Source organism: Myiozetetes cayanensis, unplaced genomic scaffold (genome assembly GCF_022539395.1).
Source record: "Myiozetetes cayanensis isolate MyiCay16 unplaced genomic scaffold, myiCay2020 scf35, whole genome shotgun sequence".
Taxonomy (NCBI): Eukaryota; Metazoa; Chordata; class Aves; order Passeriformes; family Tyrannidae; genus Myiozetetes; species Myiozetetes cayanensis.
Genome location: NW_026087577.1, coordinates 1,087,471 through 1,101,989, shown reverse-complemented (window position 1 = coordinate 1,101,989; position 14,519 = coordinate 1,087,471). Strand labels below are relative to the sequence as shown.

Sequence of the window (14,519 nt, the reverse complement as noted above, 5' to 3'; positions counted from 1 at the left end):
GCGGGGTGCTCTGGGGACGCCGGGGGCGACACCGGGGGCGACACCGGGGCACGCCCGGGGCCGCGGCCATGCGGCTGCTGCGCTGCCTGGGGAAGCGCGCGGCGCTGGCCGGCGTCCCCACCTACATCGAGCACTTCAGCAAGTTCTCGCCGTCGCCGCTCTCTATGAAGCAGTTCCTGGACTTCGGTAAATAAACAACCCCTTCCACCCCCCCGAGACCCCCACCCGATCCTGGGACACCCCCTCCCCCCCGCCAGCAGCCTACGGGATGGGGACACCCCTCCTGCCAACCCCGGGGATGCCCGGTCTGGGGGGCGGTGCCGGGGGGGAGGGAGCTCTGTGCACGCCCCCCTGGAAATCCTATTCCAACCCCCCGGAAATCCTTCCCAACCCCTATAAATCCTATTCCAACACCCCTGGAAATCATTCCCAACTCCTGGAAATCCTATTCCAACCCCCCTTGGAAATTCTTCCCACCCCAGAGTAAATCCTATTCCAGTTTCCCCTGGAAATCCTTCTCACCCTCCCTGGAAATCCTTCCCACCACCCCCCCTTCCGAAATACAACACTCCTCCCCCCCCTCCCCCAGCTGGTAAATAACTATCTGGGGGGGTCGGGTTAGTGTTTACCCACATCCCCTCGGTGCCATCCCAGCCCCTCTCTGGCCCTCCCAGTCCTGTCCTGTCCTGTCCCACCAGGACTCTCCATCCCACTGTCCCTTGTCCTCTCTCCAGGGGCTTGAGGGCAGCTGTGACCCCCCCGCCTTGCTGGACACCAGCTCCTGGTTAGGGACCTCCCCACTCCTGGCTGTGCCCCCCATGTCACTCTCTCCAACCTCCCAGTGCCACCAGAGTCTTGTTTGGGCTCTGGTGGTGTCCCAGGTCCTTCTTGCCTCCAAATTGCACCTGGGAGCCTTCCAGCCTCCAGTTTGGCCTTTACCAGGCTGCACTGGGGGGCACTGGGCACCCAGCCTACCCTCAGTGGTGGGCTGAGCACTGTTCCCCCCCTCAGCCTTCCTGGTCCCTCCAGGATCCCCTTCCAGCCAAGGACCTGCTCCTGCCTCCACTGCCCCAGTCCTCCCAGTCCCTGCAGTGTCCCCCAGTCCTCCCAGTGCCCTCCAGCTCTCTCAATCTTCCAGGGTCTCACTGCAGCCAAGGACAGGGAGCTGCTCCTGCCTCCACTGCCCCAGTGTCTCCCAGTACTCCACAGTGTTCCCCCAGTTTCCCCCAGCCCTCACACCCCCTCCAGCCAAGGACAGGGATCTCCTCCTGCCCCCACCAGTCCTCCCAGTTCCCCCAGTGCAACCTGGCAGAGGGTTGGAGCGACGCCAGCCCCGGGTCTGGAGGGTCCTGGGGGGGCTCACCCCAAGGCCCCCCATGACCCCCAGGCTCCAGCAATGCCTGTGAGAAGACATCCTTCGCCTTCCTGCGCCAGGAGCTGCCTGTGCGCCTCTCCAACATCATGAAGGAGATCAACCTGTTGCCCGACCGCGTCCTGCGCACGCCCTCCGTGCAGCTGGTGCAGAGCTGGTGAGACCACTGGGGGGCTGGGGGACACCTGGGGGGATGGCGACACTGCCATGGGATCTGTGGCCTCCAGGACCATCCGGTGCTGTGGTCATGTTGGATGTGGAGGTGCCACCACTGTTCTGGGCTCTGGTGGTGGCCCAGGTCCTTCTCACCTCCAGGTTGCACTCAGTTTGGGCTTTACTGGGCTGTACTGGGTGGCACTGGGCACCCAGCCTGCCCTCAGTGGTGGACTGAGCACTGCCCCCACCCAGCCTTTCTGGTCCCTCCAGGATCCCCCTTGAGCCAAGAACCTGCTTCTGCCTCCACTGCCCCAGTCCTCCCAAGCATCCCTCAGTCTTCCCAGTGTCCCCAGTCCTCCCAGCCCCTCCAGGGTCTCCCTGCAGCCAAGGACAGGGACCTGCTGCGGCCTTCCAGTCCCCCCCACTGTCCCCCAGTTTCCCCTCCAGCCAAGGACAGCCACCACACCACTGTCACCTGTGTGGGTCCTGCTACCAGCGGTCCCACCTGTGGGGTGGCTCATGGGGGTCCCACCCCTGCCACTCACACAGGTCCTGCTTCAGAGGGTCCCACCAACATCACCTGTGGGGGTCCTGCTGCCACCAGAAGTCCAACTGCTGGGGTTCCCCCTGTTTTAACTCATGGTGGGGGTCCCACCAACATCACCTGTGGGGGTCCTGCTTCCACCACGGGTCCTGCTGTTGGGGGTCCCACTACCAAGGGTCCCACTGTTGTCACTTGCCTGTCGTGGCACTACTGTGGGTCACTTCCCTTGGGTGTTCCCCTGTGTCCCCCCAGTGTCACCTGCACAGCTCCCATTGCCACCACGACTCCTGCCACTGCTGTCACCCACGAGGGTCCTGCTGCCACCACATATCCCACTGTGTGTCCCACCAGTGTCACCGACTGTCCTCCCCAGCAGGTCCTGAGGGAGCTGGCACACATGGGGGGACACAGGGGTTGGTGACAGGCAGGACAGCCCCCAGCTGGTGCCATGCCATGCCCTTGGGTGACATGGGCTGCTGGCCCTTTGAGGACACCCCTGTGCCAGCAGGGTGTCCTCAACCATCAGGAGGTCACCAGTGCCACCTCTCAGCTTCCTGCCCCCTGAAGGGCCTGAACCAACACTGAAGGTGGTGGGTCTGTACCCCTGGAGGGGGGTGGTGGTCTGGGTGTCCCTTTAAGTGTCCTGTCCCTGTGCCAGCAGTGGCAGTGTGACCCTTCTCCCAGTGCCACCACGTGACAGATTGTTTGTCCACTGTCCTGGTCCCCTGCCAGCGGGACCTGGCTGTGCTGGGGAAGGATGGGTCAGGCCATGCCAGGGGGGTCCGGCCATGCTAGTAGAATCCAGCCATGCCACCCCTCCCGCAGCCACCCCAGATCACAGCCACCCTCATGCCCCACACCCCATCAGGGGTCCTTGTCCCCAAGTGTCCCCCAGGTCCACCATGCCAGCAGGGGGGTGGGACAGGGCACACTAAGGAACCACCAGGGCTCACCAGGAACCACCCAAGTGCAGGGTAGTCTCACGGTGCAGCGGTTTTTGGGGTGGGAGGTCCTGGTTGAGGAGAGCTAACCCCTTACCCTGCATGGGGCAGTGCCCTAGGGGACCCTGAGCCCCCTGGTGGGGGGTCCCTGGAGTGTCCTCTCTCTTTGGGGGGTGCCAGCTGTGGGATAACCGTGTCCCTCCCCAGGTATGTCCAGAGCCTGCTGGACATCATGGCGTTCCTGGACAGGGACCCCGAGGACCAGGCCACACTTGGACAGTAAGTTGGGGGGGTGACAGCACGTCCTTGTCCCCAGTCCTGGGGTGTCACCTCCTCCCAGACTCCCACCGGTGTGAACTGGTGTCACCCAGGGCTATATCCCTGCAAACCTCCCCCACCCCATCCCAGTGCCACCAGACTGCGTTCTGGTTTTTCCTGGGTGCCACCAGAGGAATCCCAGCCTGGATCGGGGGCCCTGCCCAGACCGGCTGTCCCCAGGGCCACCTCTGTGCCCTCCCCAGGTTCACGGACGCCCTGGTCACCATTCGCAACCGGCACAATGACGTGGTGCCCACCATGGCCCAGGGGGTCATCGAGTACAAGGAGGCCTACGGAGATGATCCCGTCTCCAACCAGAACATCCAGTACTTCCTCGACCGCTTCTACCTGAGCCGCATCTCCATCCGCATGCTCATCAACCAGCACAGTGAGCAGGGAGCTCCAGGGGTCCCCCTGCACCCCTGGGCATCCCTGACAGCCTTGGGCATCCCCCCAGAGCATCATCTCAGCCCCAGGGGTCTGTCCTGAGGGTCTCCCTGTCCTGAGGGTCTCCGCAAGGGTCCCCATCATCACTGTGCGTCCCAACATCCCCCCTGTTCCAGAGTGTCACCTCCCCAGCCCCAGAGTCCCTGCCCTGAGTCCCCTGGGGGTGTCCCCGGGTGTCTCTGGGGTCAGGGTGGGGTCCCCACAGCTCATTGTCCCCCCCCAGCTCTGCTCTTCGACGGCAGCACCAACCCTGCGCACCCCAAACACATCGGGAGCATCGACCCCCACTGCAACGTGGCCAACGTGGTGAGAGGTTGGTGGGCTCTGGGGGCCTCCCACCCCCATGGGGGTGTGAATTTGGGGCATGAGGGGGTCACCGAATGTTCCCCTAATCCTCCCCTTACTCTGTTTGGAAGCCATTTGCATCACAAGTTTGGGTTGTCCTCAGCAAAAGCATCCCTCGTGCTTTGGGGTCATGCCAGGAGACCCCCAAAACTTGCTGAATCTGTAGGACTGGAAAATATTTGGGGGTGGGGGGCAAACGGGGGGACCTTAAATGCTCCCCCTGCTCCATTTTGGAGGGTGCTGACCACTCTGCTCCTCCCTCCCAGACGCTTACAACATGGCTAAGCTCCTGTGTGACAAGTACTACATGGCCTCACCCGACCTGGAGATCGAGGAGGTGAACGGTGAGGCCAGTCTGGGGGGTCCCTGGAGGCAGAGGGGTCCTAGGGGTGATCATTTAGGGTTGGGGGTCCCTGTGGTAGATGGAGGATTTTGGAGGGGCTCAATTAGGGTTGGGGGTCTTTGTGGTGGGGGGATTCTGGGGTGACTCCTTGAGGGTTGGGGGAGCACAATGATGCCAACAGCTGCTCCTCCTCCCTGCAGCCACCAACTCCCAGCAGCCCGTGAGCATCGTCTACGTGCCCTCCCACCTCTACCACATGCTCTTCGAGCTCTTCAAGGTAACCCCAGCCCTGCTCGGGGATGGTCTGAGGAGGGTTTTTTTTTCCCCCTGAACTGGTGATGCCTCTGTGCCCCCAGAATGCCATGAGAGCCACTGTGGAGAGCCATGAGAGCAGCCCCCGCCTACCTGCCATCAAAGTCATGGTGGCCCTGGGCCAAGAGGACCTTTCCATCAGGGTGAGGGACCACCAGCTCCATCCCAAGGGGGGGTGGGGGGGGGCCAGGAGCAGGGTTGTCACCCCCGCTGTGGTGTCTCACAGATGAGTGACCGGGGTATGGGAGTCCCCCTGAGGAAGATTGAGCGTCTCTTCAGCTACATGTACTCCACAGCCCCCACCCCCCAGATGGGCACTGGGGGAACCCCCCTGGTAGGTGACCCCCGTGGCATGGGCTGTCGGGGTCCCATGGGGTCCTGGGGAGAGGGGAGTGAGGCATGGGTCTGTGAGTGGGGGAGGTTTGTGGGGGTGCCTGGGGTGGATGGGGGTATTTCACGGTGGGTAGAGTGGCTTGGGGGAGTTTTGGGGATGGTTTGGGGGTGGTATGGGGACACTTTGGGATGGCATAGGTACATTTGTGGTGCCTAGGGGTGGCATGGGGACATTTTGGGGTGACGTGGGGACACTTTGGATTGCCTGGGGACATTTGAACGTGGCACAGTGACCGCTGGCAGGGGCACGGACACTTTGGGCTGCACATGGTGCTGCCTGTGGTGACGTGGGGAAGCTTGGGGTGCCCCAGGGGTGCCACCTCAGCACTAGAGACCCTCCCACTCCATTCCTCACCCCTCTCAGGCCGGGTTTGGCTACGGGCTGCCCATCTCCCGCCTCTACGCCAAGTACTTCCAGGGGGACCTGCAGCTCTTTTCCATGGAGGGCTTCGGCACCGACGCCGTCATCTACCTGAAGGTGGGTCTTTCTCCCTCCAAACAAAGGGTTCAGGGCTCTGGGGAGGGGGGCACAGGACCCTGCCCAGCCCCCTGTGTGCCCCCCAGGCCCTGTCCACAGACTCGGTGGAGCGGCTGCCCGTGTACAACAAGTCGGCGTGGCGGCACTACCAGGCCAGCCAGGAGGCCGGGGACTGGTGCGTGCCCAGCACCGAGCCCAAGAACACCTCCACCTATCGCGTGCCCTAAGCCCCCCCCGGGGCTCACAGCCCCCCCCCCAGGCCACAGAGAACCCCTCGCCCCAGCTCACAGGACCCCTAGCACCCCAGGGGGTTGTTGGAGCATCCTGGTTCTGTGGCTCTTTGGGCTCCACTGGAAGTGGGTCCCAGTGCGGTGGGGGGGGGTCTCAGTGGGGTGTGAGGGGGTCCCAGCGCCCCCCACCTTGGTGGCACTTAGGTACTTAGCTGAGAGGAATGGTGGAGCAGCGTGGAGGGCGTAAAGCCCCTGTTGTCCCCTCTCCTACCCCCTCCAACCTTCACACCCACCCCAGGGGGTGCACCCTGGCCCAGCAGGGAACTGGTCTCCTTTCCCAGTATGACCAGTAGCACTTCCCTGCCCTTCCAGCCCTGACAGGCCTGAGTCCCCCACATGCTCTCATTTCCCATCTCCCATCCCTGTTATTGCACTACTGAGCTGTTCTCACCTGCGTGTGCCCCCCACCCCTGCACCTCTTGCACCCCCCACCAGGGGAGTTCCCCACCCCACACATGCTGTGACCTGCTCAGAAACCTCCCCCTGCCCCCCTAAATTCCCCTCTTTCTCCCCCTCCACCTCCCCAGACCATCCCTCCCCACTGTCAGTAAATTGTATGTTGGTTGAGCTCCTGGTGTGGTGTTTTGGGGTCCTGGAAACGCACCCCCCTTGGCACCCCCTAAATGGGTCACTGACAGCCCCACGCCTCAGTTTACCCACTCCCAGGCTTGGGAGGGGGCTGGGCACAGTCACACGGTGGCACTTGGGGACCAGCCATGCTCTGTGCCCTGCCCCCAGCCTGACACTGAACTCCCCCCACCCCATCTTGCCCCCCTGGCCTCACCCCAGTCAGCCTCACACTGGTCACACTGGTTTGCACTGGCCCTTGATACCCTTTTATTTCCTGGGATGGCCTCTGGGACGCCATATTTGGGAGGGTGTGGGGAGGTCAGCAGTTGCCCCCCATGCCCAATTTGGGGGTGTCCCTGTGTGGGGGGGCTCAGGCCACACACTGTCCCCAGCCAGTGCTGGCTGTGACCTCCCTGCCCGCCTTGGGGTGCTGCTGATGGGGTGGGGGGTGATGGGGCAGGATGGGGGTGTCCAATGTGCCACTTGCATCTGGAAAAGGGGCCCCTAGGGGGGAGAGGGGGTCCAGGCTGTGCCTGTGGGGTGCAGGGGTGCAGGCGGGGAGGGGGCTGGAGGAGGGGATGGCACGTGGTGTTCCATGCCTGTCTCAGCCTGGCACCGTCCCTCGGCCGTGCCGGTGTGTCCCACGCTGTGGGTGGGGAGGGGGTGTAGGGGCACTCCCAGGTTCCCCCCTCAACTCCGCCGCTGCTCCTGCAGGTCTTTCTTCTTCTGCTTCTCTCGCTGCTTCTCTGCCTTCTCCTGGGCCTTGCGCTCCCTCTCGGCTGCCAGGCTCAGCTCCTTCAGCTTCCTTTTCAGCACCGCCCTGTCCTGGGGGCTGCCCACCCCCAGCGCCTGCGGGCACAGCAGGGGGCTGGCAGGGGGGCCACACTGCCCCCCAAGCCCTTTGGGGTACCTGGACCCCCCTGCACTGCCTGTCCTCAGGATCACCCGCCCCCTGCAGCAGCACCTTGGGGTCCCCAGAACCTCCTGTCCACCTCCTTGAGTCATCCCTTGGGACACCTGGAACTTCCTGCCCTGTGGAGCCACCAGTTCACACAAGGGGGTTTAGGTACCCCTTGATGAGCCCTTTGGGGTACCTTGAACCCTCACAGACCTGCTCCATGGAACACCCTGTTGGGCTACCCAGAATCATCCCAGACCTTCTTGCCCCATGGAGCATCTTATGGCCCCATGGGGTACCTAGAACCATCTGAGACCTCCTGCTCCATGGGAGGTCCCCTCCCACCCTCTGTTGGGGTACCCAGAACCCTCCCCGAGCTGCAATATGGACCATCCTGTTGGGGTACTTAAAATCTCTGAGACCTCCTGCTCTGTTGGGGTACCCAAAACCTTTGGCCCCACCCCAGAGCCCATTGGGGCACCCAAAACCCTCCCATGCCCCCTCAGCAGAGCCCCCTCCCCCGTACCTTGAGCTTGGCCCCGTTGAGGTGCAGGAGCTGGGGCCCGTCCACGCCATGGGCTAAGAACTCCTGCACGTACTGCTCCAGGCTCAGGCTCTCCAGCCACTGCCCCACCTGCTGGCACGTCCAGCCCACGGCCACGCCGGGGGGCTCCTCCAGGAACTGGCACAGGGCATTAGTGGGGGGTCCCCGTGGAAACAGGAGGTGGAGGCGGGGACACACACCCCAACCTCGCCCCCCTCGCCACATCTCACCTCGTCCGAGGACTGGGACAGGGTGTGGTAGGGGTACGAGCACTTGGTGCGGGGGGCCCGGGCAGGCGGGGGCTTGCGCTGGGCGGGGGGGAGTCCTCGCTCAGCGTTGAGTCCTGGGGCAGCGGGGGGGGGGGTGAGGGCAGAGCTGCCCCCCTCCCCCCCAGAACCTCCCTATAGCACCCTCCCACACCCATAGGGCTTCCAGACACTCCTGGGCTTTCATCCCTCCTAAAGCCATTGTGGGGCTTTGAGCTCTCTCCCTGTAGTAGTTACCCGACCCTATGGGGCTTTGGACAACCCCCTCCCCAAGCCATCTTGACCCTATGGGGCTTTGGACCCCCCTCAATACCTGTCTTGACCCTACTGGGCTTTGGACCCCCTGCCCACTGCCTGTCTTGACTCTGCAGGGCTTTGACAGCCCCCCAAAGCCATCTTGACCTTATAGGACTTTGGACCCCCCAGTACACATCATGACTCTATAGGGCTTTGACTCCCCCCTCCCCCAAGCCATCTTGACTCTATAGGGCTTTGACAGCCCCTCAAAGCCACCTTGACCTTATAGGGCTTTGGACCCCCACCTCAATACCTGTCTTGACTCTAGGGTTTTGACAGTCCCCTCTCCCAAGCCATTTTGACCCTATAGGGCTTTGGACACCCTCCCAATACCTGTCATGACTTTATAGGGCTTTGACACCCCCTCACCCCAGCCATCTTGACCCTATGGGGCTTTGGACCCCCACTCCCCCCAGTGTCTGCCTTGACTCTACAGAGCTTTGACAGCCCCACAAAGCCACCTTGATGCAATGGGGCTTTGGACCTGCCTCCCCCCCTCTCCCCAGTACTTGTCTTGACTCTTTAGGGCTTTGACACCCCCCAGAGCCACCCTGACCCTATGGGGCTTTGTCCCCTGTTCCTACAGCTGATGTCACCTCCTCTCCTGCAGCCACTGAATTCATCAAGAGCATGGATGTCCCTATAGAGCCCCCATCCCCTCCCTTATCCCCACAGTGCCAGGACCCCCCCTCTCCTGGCTGCGCACTGACCTGGGAGGCGGATTTGGCGGGGCTGAGCCCCTCGTGCCGGGGGGAACTGGCGGGGGATGCGGAGCCAGGGGAGACCGAGCCCCTGGCACTGTCCGAGAACCACGAAAAGGGCATGAAGGAGGAGCCCGAGGGGCGGCCAGGACCCTCTGCTGCCTCCCTGGGCACAGAGCCGTGTCAGGGCATGGGGGCTGTACCCAGGCAGCCCCCCCTGCCCTGGCTGAGGGTATGCCTCACCTGCTGCCCATGGACAGGCGGTTGCTGCTCTTCTCCTTCCGGCTCTTACCAGAGGACGCCCGGCGCAGGGTCACCCTGAGGGAGAGGGGGGAATCCTGAGGGTTGTGCTCCCCCCATGGACTCCAGGACTCCACCCATCCATCCCTCCATCCATCCATGTATGTATGCATCCATCCATTCTTCCATCCATCCATCCACACATCCATCCTAGAGACCCCTTTATTCCCTCCAGAGGATCCTCCTCCTCCCTCCACTTGTGCATCCGTCCTCCATGTATCCCTCCATCTTTTCCTCCCTTCAGGCATCTCTCCATCTATGTCTCCCATCTTTCTTTCTGTTACACCTCTTCATCCCTGCATCCATCCCCCCTGCATCCGTCCATCCCCCCAGCCCTCCGTGTACCCACCCTCCATCTCTTCCTGCATCCGTCCCAACACCTCTCTGTGCCCCTTCATCCCCTCTGCATCCTTCTGGCCCTCTCCATCCCTCTCTATCCCTTCCTCCATTCCTTCCTCCATCTCCTTCTGCATCCTTTCCTGGACCCCTCCATCCCCCATGTCCCACTCCACGCCTCCCTTGTGTATCCCCTTGCTCCCCCCAGGACCGGGTCTCACCCTAAGTCCAAGAACTTCCTTCGTGTTTTCTTGTCCAGCCCCACAGTGGGACTGGCAGGCTCAGGGGGGCTCATGTCCCGGCTGTCATCTGCAGAAGGACCGGGGTGTCCCCCACCACCCCCCACAGTGCCGGGGGATGGTCCCAGGGGTCCCTCTATGCTGGGAGGGAGGGGTGTCGAGGTGGAGGTCTCACCTTCGCTGTGCTGCCAGGGCCGGGCATCACGGCGGGCGAAGCCGGGGGAGCTGTCAGAGCTGGGACAGGATTTGGGAACGGGGGGGCCCGACAGCCCCTCCTGGGATGAGGTGTTGGTGAGGGGCCGGTAGCGGCTGAGGGGGGCCGTGGGAGCCGGGGGGTCCCCCAGTGCCACCCTCCCCACCCCCACCTCGGAGGAGAAGTCGCCAGCACGGGAGAAGGACGAGAGCGTCGGGGGGCTACCATCACCCTCAGTGCCCTTTGGGGGGCACAAGGCAAGGGGAGGGGGGGGTCAAACCCCTGCACTGCCCCGGGTTTGTCCCCTAGACCCCCACCCCTGCAGTCCCCCCAGCCATGGCATCTCCCCCTCTAATCCCTGGGGTCCACAGTGCCCCCCAGCCATGGTATTCCCCCTGTAGTCCCTGGGCTTCGTGGTGGCCCCCAACCCTGCAGCTCAGCCATTCCCCTCCAGTCCCTGGGGTCTGTGGGGCCCCCCAGCCATGGCATTCCCTCCTCAGAGCCACCCACCCCTTCAGAACCCCCAGCCGTGACATCCTCCAACACCATCCCTGGGGTCCATGGTTCCTGGGGTCCCCCATGCCTGTTCTACCACCAACCACAGCATTCCTCCCCCTGTACTCCCTGGGGTCCACAGTACCCCCACTCCAGAAACACCCCCAGTCATGGCATCCCACCCCTGTAGTCCTGGGGTTGATGGTGCCCCCCATGCCAGCAACACCCCCAACCACAGCATCCCCCCCTCTAGTGTCCATGGTGCCCCCCGCCCCTGCAGGCCCCCCGCCATGGATTCCCCCCTCTAATCCCTGGTGTCCGCGGTGCCCCCTGCCCCTGGTCTCACTGCAGTGTCGGGCCCCTCATCGCCCTCGGTGGAGCTGGCGCTGTCGCGCAGGCGGGAGCGGGAGGGCCGGTGGCGGCGGCCCTTGGCCAGCAGGCGGGCCCGGGCTTTGTGCAGGCTGCTGTCCAGGCGCGGCGTCTCTGGAACCACAGCGGTAAAATCTGGGGGTGAAAGAGAGACCGGGGCAGAGAGAGAGAGACAGACGGACAGATGGACATGGGGTGCGGTGGGGTGGGATGGGATGGATGAGGACAGAGAAGGAAGATGGGGATAGATGGAGGGATGGAGGAACGGACAAGTAGGGAGAAGGGATGGATGAGTGGGTGGATGGATTGATGGGGAGGGAGAATGAAGATGGGGAGGGATAGAGGGACAGGGAGGGAGGGAGGAAGGAAAAGGGAGAAGGAAGATAGGGATAAAGGGACAAGTAGGGAGGAGGAGAATGGATGGATATATGGATGGATGGGGCAAGGGAAGGGTGGAGGGACAGGTAGGGATAAGGAAGATAGGTAGGATTGGGACAGCGAAGAGGAGATGGATGGACAGATGGAGAGGTAGGGACAAGGAGATACAAAGGAGGGATGTTTGTAAGGATGAATGGACAGGTTGAGAGGGAAGATGTGGATGTATGGAGGGATGGATGGATGGATGGATAAGGAAAAGGAAATGGTGGACAGGTGGATGGGTGGGGCCAAGCAGATGCGGGGGAAAGGAGGGAGGAATGGATTGATGGGAGATGGAGGGATGGATGGCCAAGAAGGGGCAGGTAGAAGAGGACGGGGAGAATTGGAGGAAGGCAGACAGAAGGTTGGGAGAAGGCCAGCCCGGTGAAGAGGGGACAGAGGGACATTGGTGACAGGGCAGGAGAGTCAAAGGGCAGGAGGGGGGTCCCAGGGAGATGGGAGGGGCCACAGGGAGAGGGGAGCATTGGGGACATGGATGGGGCACCCCAGTGGGGCAGGACAGGGAACAGAGGGACAGAGAGAAGTATTCAAAGAGATGCCCCGGCATGGGGAGAGAAGCAGTGGGGTGACCCCAGGTACAGAATGTCCCTGTCACCCACGGGGGCCACGCTTTGTCCATGGTCCAACCAGGATCCCCCTGGTGTCCCTGCCCTGCTGTGACCCCTGTACCCCAACCTAGCTAGAGGGGTGGCTCTGGGCCACATCCTCATGTCCCTGTCACCCTGTGCACACCCCTGGGCCTGTACCCCCATTTCTGTGTGCCCTGTACATGTCCCCATGTCCTCATGTCCCTGCCAGCCTGTGCACGTCCCTGTGCCTCTCCCCATGCCCCCACATTCTTGTCACCCTGTGCACACCCCTGTGCCCACACCTGTGTGTTCCCATGTTCCTCTCACTCTCTGCATGCCCCTGTCCCCTGTATGCGTCCCCATGTCCCCCTGCCCATACACATCCCTTTGTCCCCAAGCACATGTTGTCCCCAAGCCCAGTTTGTCCCCCCCTAAGACAGGAGGACACTGAGAGGTAGGGACCCACAGATAGTTCTGCACTCCACAGGGGGCTCTGCACCACATTTGGGGATCTGCAACCCATGTGCCCACTGGGACTCACCAAAAACCTCATCCATGTCCTGCAGTTTGGAGACTGACATGGTGGGACAGAGCTGGGGACAGAGGGGACAGTCAGGACACCCCCCTGTGCTCAGGGGAGTGAGGGGGAGCAGGGGAGGGACCAGACCCTCTCCCAGTGATTCCAGTGACCCCCTCTGCCCTCCCAGTGATCCCCATGTCCCATGTTACAGGGGGGCGGAGAGGACTGGGGACCCCCTTTGCAGAGCATGCGGGAGGAAGTTAACCCCCCCCGGGGTTCTAGGGGTCTCGCCGTGGGGGCAGGGACTCCTAATGCCTTGGCAGCATCGGGACGGGGGCGGGGGGGGGAAGGAGGGGTAAGTGGGAGGGAGGATCCGCTCCCGGCTCCCTCTCCAGCCCCTCCCTCCCCCCAAGGAACGGGGCCAGCGGGTGGTGGGGGCTGGGGCGGGGCAGTATGAGGAGGGGACAGGACCGGGGGTGATGTAGCTGTGTTAGGAGCTGTACCGGGATGGGGCCGTACCGGGGATGCTGTACCGGGATGGGGCTGTACCGGGGCTGTCCCAGGGGATGGTTCTGTACCTGGGGTGGGGCTGTACCGGGGATGGGGCTGTACAGGGGCTATACCGAAGGACGGGGCTGTACCGGGGCTGTACCGGGGCTGGTGTATCTGGGGTGGGGGCTGTACCGGGGCGGGGCTGTACTGGATGTGTACCGGGGGATGGGGCCGTACCGGGGGCTGTACCGGGGATGCTGTACCAGGGCTGGGGCTGTCCCGGGGCTGTCCTGGGGGTAAAGGGATCTACCGTGGTTGTACCGGGGATGCTGCCCGGGGGATGAGGCTGTACCGAGAATACTGAACCGGGGGGATGGGGCTGTCCCGGGGGAGGGGCTCTACCGGGAATGCTGAACCGGGGCTGTACAAGGGATGCTGTCCCGGGGGTGGGGCTGTCCCGGAGGTGGGGCTGTCCTGGGGATGCTGTACCGGAGATGAGGCTGTACCAGGGGATGGGGCCATCCCGGGGCCGCTGTCCCGGGGTGACGCCCTATCCGTTTCCCCCGACTCACCGGCGCTCCTGGGGCATCCTGGTCGCCCCCGGTCGCCTCTCGCCGGGCTGGGTCGGGGCCGTGGCGAGGCCGATGGGAGCGGAGGGCGCTGCCGAGCCGCGCCGAGCCGCCCCGCCGGGCCGGGGGCCGCGGGGGGGGCACAGGAACCCGGAAACGGCGGGGGCGGGGGGGGCAGGGTCAGCCCCGCCCGGAGCGGGGCCGGTGCTAAACGGACAGAGATGAGGGGGCACAGGGAGGGGGTGTGTGGGGGATACACGGGGATGCTGAACGGATAGCGACGGGTGGCACTGGGAGGGCACTGGGCACGAGGTGAGGGGGGGCATGCGGGGGTGCTGAACGGACAGGGACGCGGGGGCTCTGAGGAGGGGTACCGGGCATGGGGAGGACAGACGCACACACGGGAGTGCTGAAGGGACAGCGACGGGGGGGTACAGGGGGGACACTGGACACCGGGCACGGACGGACCGACGTGCACACACGGCGGTGCTGAACGGACAGCGACCGGCCGGGCACGGGGACACCGGGCACCGACTCACCGGTGAACCCCATCGTGCCCAGTGTCTCCCATCCTTCACAGTGCCCCGAAGTGCCCCCCACCTATGGCAATGTCCCCCACATGCTACTCACTCCTCCCAGTGCCGCCCGCCCCAGTTCTTTCCATTCCTCCCAGTGCCCTCCAGTCTTTCCCGCTCCTCCCAGCGCCTCCCCATGCTGCCCACTCCCTTCCAGTTCTTCCCACTTCCCCTAGTTCCTCCCAGTCCCTCGCATTTCTCTCAGTGCC

At 63.7% G+C, this 14,519-nt stretch overlaps 2 protein-coding genes across 2 annotated transcripts; one reads left to right on the top strand and one right to left on the bottom strand.

Moving 5' to 3' along the window:
• Positions 1–16: 16 nt before the first annotated feature.
• Positions 17–6,506, top strand: PDK2 (pyruvate dehydrogenase kinase 2). The gene is made up of 11 exons (XM_050327954.1): positions 17–186; positions 1,388–1,529; positions 3,221–3,292; positions 3,535–3,719; positions 4,002–4,091; positions 4,390–4,467; positions 4,667–4,743; positions 4,823–4,921; positions 5,005–5,112; positions 5,536–5,649; positions 5,736–6,506. Exons 1-11 carry the CDS (start codon positions 69–71, stop codon positions 5,874–5,876), a joined length of 1,224 nt encoding a protein of 407 aa, XP_050183911.1. The 5' UTR covers positions 17–68; the 3' UTR covers positions 5,877–6,506.
• Positions 6,507–6,752: 246 nt separating this feature from the next.
• On the bottom strand, positions 6,753–13,882 carry SAMD14 (sterile alpha motif domain containing 14). The gene is given in 11 exon segments (XM_050327955.1): positions 6,753–7,358; positions 7,934–8,089; positions 8,182–8,231; positions 8,234–8,294; positions 9,225–9,381; positions 9,459–9,533; positions 10,073–10,160; positions 10,266–10,524; positions 11,125–11,282; positions 12,696–12,747; positions 13,739–13,882. Coding segments are annotated over 10 exon segments (1,203 nt in total). The 5' UTR covers positions 12,736–12,747; positions 13,739–13,882; the 3' UTR covers positions 6,753–7,199.
• Between the last annotated feature and the right edge of the window lie 637 nt (positions 13,883–14,519).